At 38.7% G+C, this 10111-nt stretch overlaps 1 protein-coding gene across 1 annotated transcript; it reads left to right on the top strand.

Annotated features, from left to right (window-relative positions):
• The first annotated feature begins 828 nt into the window (after window positions 1-828).
• LOC107759324 (F-box protein At1g20360-like) lies at window positions 829-2022 on the top strand. The gene has a single exon (XM_016577216.1). The coding sequence runs from the start codon at window positions 829-831 to the stop codon at window positions 2020-2022; it is 1194 nt and encodes a 397-aa protein (XP_016432702.1).
• The last annotated feature ends 8089 nt before the right edge of the window (window positions 2023-10111 follow it).

Below are 10111 nucleotides of genomic sequence, written 5' to 3'. Positions count from 1 at the left end.
AGGAAATAAAATCATTCTTCTCTTCTCTTCTAAACTTCTCTGAGCTATCTTCTCGGCAGATATTAAATGTTAGGAAAATTAACCTAAAACTCCTATTTTTATATTCCATATATATACTTTTATGTCCTATCATATGTCAATTTTAGCATAAAAAACAGGAAACCTAACCTAAAGTGCATGCCTCAACGTTCTTTCACTTCCTCTGAACAAAATAGCTTATTTTTAGTGATAATTTGAGTTTTCTGATACACTTTGCAAAATTCTCTAGTTAGCAGTTAATTAATCAACAAATTATGCAGCTTGTTAAATTTACTTATTATCTTGCTTAAAATATTTTCATTTTTGCCCCCTTAAGTACGTTGTTGTTATGATTGTCACCATTATTTGCTTTATGTCCAAATTATAATTAAGATGTGGTGCTTGTACATTAAAAAACATTACCTTTATTATAAAAACTTAAAGTTCAGTACAAAATGTGGTGCTTGTAGTCGCACCATTTAAACGCCCCCCCCCCCAAAAAAAAATAAATAAAAAAATTAACAATACCGACAATAGTTTTCGTAACATATAGTTGAATTATATAAAGGTAATTTTACGTATCTTCCTAATCACTTTGGAACTCGAAAAACGGAAAAGCAAAACAGTCCTTTAAGGTTTATACTCCAACACCAATTAAAACACCGTAAGAATTTAGGTTAAATAGTAGATGTCCTCCTTGCTTATATATTCGATAAAGAAAAAGAAAGGAATCAAAGTGCAGGAGAAACGGCTATTGAGGTATTCACAACAGAGCAGCAAAGGAATTAATACTTATTATATTTTTTTAGTATGGAACTGAATGATGATTTAGTTGTGGAGATCATCTCCTACTTACCTTTGAAGCTTGCAGTTCGATGTAAAGTTCTAAACAAGAATTTCAATAGTTGGATTTCTGATCCTAAATTTTCTCAAACTTTGCTCCAACATCAAAACATCTCTACACTACTCCTCTATTCTTCATCAGATCGTTCATCCCAGCACTTCCACAAAATCTTCATAAACCCTATCGTAACCACGGAGTATAAGACGACGTTACCCGTTAACGTTGACGTTGTGGCCTCAAGTAAGGGTCTGCTTCTCCTTAACTTTGGTGAAGTTGTGGGTTTCTGTGTTTTCAATCCTCTAACTGGGGCGCATCAATTGATACCATACCCAAAGCCTACAAAAGATTATCGTACAAGAATTGGTAATGCATGCTTGGCGGTTGATTACCCTACTTCTGATCAATATAAACTGGTAACCATAGGGCAGCTGGGTGGAAAAGAAGGAGGGTATAAGTTTCAAGTATTTTCATCCGAGGGATCTGATGGTATGTGGCATAAATTCCAATTGAGAATGGACTTGAGCAATACTTTTAGTAATTTTCTCAGTTGTAACCCTGTTTATGTGAATGATTCCGTGCATTGGCTCAGAAATGATGGTCGTGTCGTTGCTTTTAATACAAAGAGAGAAGAGGCTACGGTTCTTGACCTACCTGAGTTCATCAATCATCATGATCCCATTCACGGTACCATTAAGCCTCGTTTCGATACATGGTTAGGGATAGCGCAAGGTTTACTTACCCTTATATGCCTTTTTAAGAAATCAACAGTCATTGCTTCTTATGATTATGTAACCAACAATTGGAGAGTTACTCATACTTCAGCCAACTTCATAAAGGGTGTGTCCCGGTTTCGCCATAATTTTGGTTTTCCAATCTGGATTGACAACAAACAAGTACTTTTCTTACTAGATCGTCGTCACGTGAAAGAGGTTCGACATTTGTACGAATATGATTCCGAGATGAACAGATATAAAATTGCAGCAGTTTTGGACAAAGACGATAGGGTAACTCTTTATCGCTTGCCTGCCTTCAGCCCAACATTAGCCAGTGTTCACAAGACTCTCTCAGCAGTCACAGTCACAGTGGACCTGAAACATCTATCAGCTATTACTGCAACCTTAGATGAACTCAAAAGATTTATTACTGAAGGCACCTGTTAATTTCACTTCAATTTTGTATTTTATTAATTATTGCTATGTCCTGAAGGAGACTGAAGGTAAGGACTAGATATTCCAATCAAATTTAATGTCTTTTGTTTTTTCTTTAAGCATTTCATACTATCAAGTCAACTGGGCCAATCAGCCTTTAATAGAAATATATTGCGTGCCTAGCTTCTTTGTGGTGTCAATGTTTCCCTTCAGATAAAGGAGTTATAGTGGAGTATATAACTAATGTTAAATTCAGTTCCCAAATACAAATTCATGAACCTGTTTCCTCGGCCACCACTTTTGTGATAACTGCAAATAGGATCCCAAATAGGCATATAAGCACTATAAACACACGCAAAAATGTGGTTAAAGGAATACTGATCCCAAGTAGGCTGCACTTTTACAATACAGAAAAGTTAAAAAAAGGTTTACTACCAGAATGGTGTTTACATTAAGGATGTGGGCCACAATCACAAGTATTTTGGTTTCCCAATCTGGACCGACAGCAAACGTTTGTGCTTTCCCTATAGTAGATCATTAACTGGAACAGCTTAAATATTTGTATGCGTATGATTCTGAGATCAATCGGTATAAAATTGCTGCAGCTCTGGACTTAATTAGTCATATGCTCTGTTTGTTCGAACCAATGTTAGCCAGTTTCCATAAGACACTCACACAGTCCATGCAGAATATCTATTAGCTATTAATTACTGCAACGTTAGACGAGCTCAAACGAGTTATTACTGAAGGTACTAGTTAGCTTCAGTTCAATTTTGCATTTTACTAGTTGTTGCTAATCCAATCAATTTTAATGCCACCTATACTATAAGAGGTGAGAAAGGCAGGGAGTGGTGAGAGTTTAGGCAGGCATATAAGCACTACAAACACGCGCAAAACATTGTTAAAGTAATACATACCCCATGTAAGCAGCCGTTTGCGATGCAGAAAAGTTAATAACTGAAATAAAGTTAAAAGAGTAACTTTGAGATGAACGAGTTAGATTATAGTTTACTCACCGAACCATCTTGACTCCGCTCATTTTGGTTTGAAGTGGAATTTGGGAGTTCAATTTATCATCTGTGTTAATGGATCCAATATATATTAGCCCATACAAATCGGACAAAATCCACCCAATTCAAACTATATGGCCATGCCGAGTAATTAACTACATGCATGATTTTCGTTTCTACTATTTTCTTTTAAAATTATATATTTATTCATTGCAATCCTTTTGTTTACCTTAAAAAACGGATAGCAATTGAATTTAGATGTGGTTTTAAGGATATGCGGATTAATTCAATACAAATGATAAATAATGTTAGATTAAACAGATAAAGGATGTAATAAATTGCCAAACCAATTAAGGGGAGTGATCTCGGACTCTGTAACAGCTTAATAAAATGCCTGCCTTCGATCCCGGGCTCACAATAATGAAGAACTGATTAATAGAAGAATTTTGAATAACAGAGAAAATAAGAGTATATTTGCTTTGATATGCGTGTTACAATGTGTCTAATGAATAGTGAGGCTCCCCTTTATATAGTAGGAGAGTTTTACCCTAAGTACAATTCCATAAAAGGTAAAAATCTTTCGTTTTGTTAATCACTGATTTTCTGCTGATACGTGCCGAGATTCACGCCGTGACATCCGGCTGGGCACGAATATCACGACCCTTTGTTAGTCGTGCTCGATTATCTGGTAATGCGATCTCCGAAGTTTTGGGATCCGAATCGGACCTGGGAGATGTGGCCCCGATTCTTCCGAGGGCAGGTGTTTTGCCCGGATCCCTACTCAAGGGGTTCCTTGCCCTGATTCCAGTTCTTTACGGTCATGTCTTGGCTCCGTTTACTTCATCGAAAACCAAGGTGTCCAACGGGCTTGGTTTCACCCGCATATGTAAAATATGGCCCACGTTGGTTACATTGGCCAAGTTATTTTGGGTTTAATAAATATTATATTAAATCTACTAAATTTCTATTGGCTAGTTGGGGAAGTTAATTTTGATTAAAACTCCCCACTCACCACTTTGATGGAAAGTAGGATTATGCGTTAAAACTACCGGTCCTCTCTCTTTGTCTTTAAAAAGGCAAAGAATAACATATTCCATCGTTGTTGTTCTGAAAGAAAGCAGAAAGAAAAGAGAGAGAAAGAACTTTCTTAATCATAAGTAAAGGTCAAACAATTCCGCTACGAATCATCAAGAAAATATTATGGAATCGGGTATGTTTCTTGATTTATGTATTTACTTTGTTTAGTATGTGAAAATCACATAGTTCCTAGATCCTTTAACTTATGATAGGTTTATTACGTTGGATTGCTTATAATCAAAGTCTAGAATTGTAAAATCTTACATGCGGTATCAAGAGCACAAGTTTTTGGAACTAGTGATTTTTCATAAAGATTAACGATTTCTTCAACTTGTAAACCCTAATTATGTAATTTAGGGATTTACATAACTAATAAAGTAATATAAAATATATCTAGTTATTTTCATATTATTGGAATTGAATTTTGGATGATGATTTGTCATGACCCAAAATCCAACTAGTCGTCATGACACTTAACCCAATCCGCTAGGTAAGTCAATTTAACAATAATCTAATTCAAATGAGATTTACTGAGAGAAATAATGATAATATATTTGAGCTTTTATACAAAGAATTTCCAAGGACTGGTAGTACAAGTCATGAGCCACTAAGACTAAGATTTTTTATTTTTACAAAACTGAATTGTAATAATTACAACATCTATTTGAAATGTAAATGAACAGAATCCTAATCTAATGCTACCAAGGACAAGTGATAGCCATAACTGGAATACAGGTACATCTTCAATGTCAGTCCTCGCTGTACACAGCAGCATCAACACGAGTATCTGCACGCAAGGTGCAGAAGTGTAGTATGAGTACAACCGACCCCATGTACTCAATAAGTATCCTAACTAACCTCGGCGAGATAAAAGAAGCAAGAACTATAGATGATACTCGGACAACTCATGTGCTATAGTATCAATGTCTGGATCCGCACGGATAACTCACGTGCTATATTATCAATATCTGGATCCGCACGGACAACTCACATGCTATAGTATCAATATATGTATCTGCACAGACAACTCACATGCTGCACGGACAACTCACATACTAATATCACAATCCGCCCGGCGTGGTCATAGGCACAACAGTCCAAATCATATCGCACAAAAGCAAGTATACAAGAACACATGTATATAATGGATAAAATATCAGATTTCATGCTCATGGACTGGTATAATTACATGCTAAAGTGTAGGCATGTGCAATGTGTGCTATCATAGCTCAAATCAATATTTTATCACAGAAATAGCATATACCAAGTTTTATTCAGGGATTTAGCCTCTTCGTAACCTCAAACATGGCTCAAGTAGTTCACAACAATGATACAAATATGAAATACATGGTAGCTTAAAGCTTAAAAGTCAACTCTAAGCGTATCATAGCCTAAGCACTACCCCGAGCATGGATAAATACCTCGGTGCTCGCACATGGGCTAAGGCCCCACACATATTCGCACCCATAGCACGTATCTATCATAAATAGTTCAGGCAACTAGTGTCTCAACTGAGTTTAGATAGGATTCTTACCTCAAACAAGCCGAATTCAATACCGAGCAAGCCAACCAATACTCTAGAAATTCCATCACGCGCGCACCAACCTCCAAACAGCTCGAAACCCAATCCATATAGTGAAAATCGCTTCAAAAATCGTCTCATTCCGAGCTCCATAGCTCCAATTATGCAAAAATGGCCGAAACCCCCGAAAGTAGAGTACTTATAATCACTAGGCAAAACAATGAATCACGATCGTGGAACTACCATCGCGATCACGAAGAAGAAAAAGCACTGCTCCTGAAAAATCCACTACTCGATCGCATCAATAGACTCGCGAATGCGGTACACATAACTGACAGGACTACGCGTTCGCGGAAGCAACCTTGCGAACGCGAAGAGATAACCAACATTCCGCCCAGCTCAGGCCCAAACACTACGCGAACGCGGCTATCCAATCATGACCGCGATGAAGAAAATGCCTAGCTCCAGATTTCCTCTATGCGATCGCACACCAATCATCGCGATCGCGAAGGACAGTTGAGGCACTAAAAACCAGTAGCAACCAACAATCAAACTTGAAGGAAAAATGCTCTGATTCCACTCCGAAACTTACTCGAGCCCCTCGGGACCACGTCCGAACATTCCAACAAGTCTCGTAACATAACACGGACCTACTCGAGACCTCAAATCAAGCATAACAACATCGAAATGATGAATCGTACCTCAAATCAAACTTAAATAAACTTTGAACTTTCAACTTCTAAAACTTGCGCCGAAACATATTAAATCAACCCGGAATGAACTCAAATTTTGCACACAAGTCCAAAATAACATAACGAAGCTATTCTAATTCCCAGAACCACAATCCGAACCCGATATTATCAAAGTCAACTCTCGGTCAAACTTATAAACTTTTCAAACCTTTGAATTTCCAACCTTCACCAATTAATGCCGAAACCTTCTAAAAATATCCAAATGCAAATCCGGGCATATGCCCGACTCCAAAATCACCATCTAGACCTAAAGGAACCATCAAAACTGCAATCCGAGGTCAAATACTAAAAAGCTAAACTTGGTCAACTCTTCCAACTTAAAGCTTTAATCATGAAATTCATTCTTCCAAATCGATTTCGAATAACCTGAAAACCAAAACTGAGGATTCACACAAGTCATAATATATCATACGAAGCTACTCATGCCCTAAAACTACCGAGCGAAGTGCAAATGCTCAAAACGACCGGCCGGGTCGTTACATTCTCCCCCACTTAAACATACATTCATCCTCGAACGTGCCTAGAGTTGTTCCAAAGTCATCAAATCACTGTGTAACCTTACCATGTGCATACCCCGGGGGTGATCCCGCGTCACCCTAATCCATATAAGCCTGACGACATAAGCTAGCTGAAGGTTCTTAATTCAACTTTATCCCATAAACCTTAGAACCCAATTTCCAACATCTGGAACTCCTTACAAGATCCGAATCTCGCACCTACGCACTGTATAAGTCTGAACAAGCTGTATCAAGTCATATCCATAACCCAAGATGTAATCATATGATATACCACCTAACTCAGACGTTGACAACAATAACTTTTGACCACAGTAGCTTCTCAAAACACACCTCGTATCGGTAACACACCTCATATCAAACAAAATCTCGCTCTAAAACCTTCGTACACTGCCGATGATGAAAGAAACACATAGAAACTCATAACCACTCATCAGATCAGCAAGTCACGTAGCCCTCTCTCGTCTGACAAGAACCAAAGCCAAAACCTAAGCCGACTTCCGATATTATTCCTCCATACATACTGTAATCAAATCCGATAGTACCCATTCTAGGTCCAATAACCTCAGCTCATCAAACATAACCATTCTAGTGACAGGCCACACCAATACAACCTAAAGCCACAAACCGTGCAATCCGTGCACCAATAAGCAACAATTCAAATGCACCCAAAAATGGAAAATGACTCAAATAAGAGAACTGTCCCGCAAGTTCAAAAAGTACCACCACAACGCAATGCTAAGAACCCATCACACACAGTAGAACTAAAACACACGAATCTATCACAAAAGATCATATCCCATCATAACCCAGCTGCAATATGTGACACATCCAAACACCGATCCATATGAAATACCTCGAGCCCCAATGCTCAAAATCAACAACCATAAGCAATTGGACACCAAGTACACAAGTACATAACCATAACCATGGAGAAGTGAATAACAGTTTATACCGCATCCCGAAAAGAACATAACCAAGGCGCAATCAACCATTCAACACACTAATAACCATCTCGCTCAAATTCCGCTACACGACCCTAAACAGACATGCACCATGTGTGCATATGACCAACAAATCACAAACCCTAGTAGCATAAAAGAGTACTACATAGAACATACCATATACGAATGAGATCAACTCTAACCGAATGACACATCCCTCAATAATAGTAGTACAGAGTAAACCAATCCGACCCAATGTAGAATACACATCCTCATTGGGCCTACCAATGGGCCCCAAATCAACTCTGGTCATCCACAGATAGATAAGTAATCCTTCAAAAGTCCACAATGACCAAACCATGACACATACTATCATCTGGCTAGCATTGGGCACATTTTCACAGTCCACAACCACGAAACAGTCTGCTTCTGAGAACTCTCAGTCTCCAAATCCATATAACACACGAATCACCATATCTGATCCCAACTTTACCGCCCGAATGTCTAACACATCTATCATACACGATCATCCCATGAGGAATACTTTTATAATTCTTCCTTGACACATAGCAAAATCGAAATATCAGCAGTCGATCAACAGGCGAGTACCGCAATACCAATGAAGCATCCGTAAGTCAAAACTCAATGCGCCTTCTGAGATGCGCACACTTCTCAGGCAATACCAAGTAGTTATAGCATTCATCTAAACATCAAACACCGTCCATGCTGTCTAAGAATTCATGACCTTCCCTTCAACACATTCCTTGCACATGTAAATCTCAATCCCACACAACACACCGCATCTATCATGCCATCATCTGAAAAGTACAAGAATCCCATAATCAACTGAGTCGCAAGTAGAATACATATCCAATTAGTCAGAAACCTTCCATTTGATCCCATCCAGTAGTAAATCACAATACTCAACATGCTTCTCATGCCGGTAGGAAATATCCATCTCAAACCGTGGTAGAAACCATTGAGAACTCTCCGAAACCCATTTGCACTTAATCAGACCATCAGAACAGAATCTCTCTAACTCAACAAAGCCACGCAGGTTGAAAAAACCCAAGATCATTGCCACAAAACAGCTGTAGAGACTCACCACATCATAACTACCCAAGGAACCGACCATATCCATTGTTGTGCTGATCCAACCTACTATCAAGTTGTCCTACTTCTCCAAGTTTCTTCTGAATTACCTTCAAGTTGATACTTCTCCTTGCCAGAACACCACTATCATTAACCAAAACTCACCCCACACGATCCTAGCATAAAACCACACCGCCCTAAGGCCCATAAGCCACTGTATTCCCTCTTAAGCACCCCAAGAGTACTACAACCGAGATACCCACTCTGAAGAGACCTTCTGTGAATTCTAGAGCCGTTTCCTTCACCTCCCTAACACTAAAATGTAGAATACATAATGATATAAAAATACCGCGAGTCTCGACACCTTCCAATGCAAATCTCAGATTCTATCCATATACAAATTCGGAAAAATTCTCAATTGCTACACATATGTCTTGAATCCATTAGAACCTTCTCGAGAGTCACCCACTCTGCTCAAATCTCAATTGCTCCGCCCAAACGGGCCAAACAGCTTGTGCCCCATTAGCACGATAACACCCAAAGAAGTAACCCTGCCTTAATGCAACCGAGCAAATTCCTACTCCATACGCACCACATCCTTCACGAATAATAACTCAATCATTCCATGAATTTCATATACCCATAAAGTGTAATCTAACCCGTATCCAAAATTTTCCTTGCTTAAGCCATCCTCAAAACTAGACTCTGCAAGTCATAACTGATCTACAAGCATGCCTCAGACCGAAACCAATACAACACATAACCGTGCAACCAACTCGTCGATAACAAACTCCCCCACTTGGCTCAAATCCATGGAATAAAACATCTAATACCTTACAATAACCATACCCCATTACTATCATAATACTGCAATGAGATTCAACTAAATCCTTTATAAGATCATGTAACCCAAACCATATAATACCTCAAATCATCTGCTAAGCTCACATTCATCCTCGTGATGGTCATGTCAACTTCCTCAAGCGATCCAAACCAGATCGCAACACACATAACCTACTAGTAGCAAGAAACTCTCCACACAACCATCATAAGGGTCACACATCCGTAAATTACCCCGCAGGTCATAACCCACATGCTTAGCCTCAAACTAACATCTCTCTATACCCTTTCACAGCAACAACTACTACACAATCACTTAATCTTCCTGAGTCTAAACTCATCAACAAGA

The sequence above is a fragment of the Nicotiana tabacum genome, chromosome 4 (genome assembly GCF_000715075.1).
Source record: "Nicotiana tabacum cultivar K326 chromosome 4, ASM71507v2, whole genome shotgun sequence".
NCBI classification, from domain to species: domain Eukaryota; kingdom Viridiplantae; phylum Streptophyta; class Magnoliopsida; order Solanales; family Solanaceae; genus Nicotiana; species Nicotiana tabacum.
Note: the sequence above shows the minus strand (reverse complement) of the source record. Positions and strands in the feature narration are given on the sequence as shown.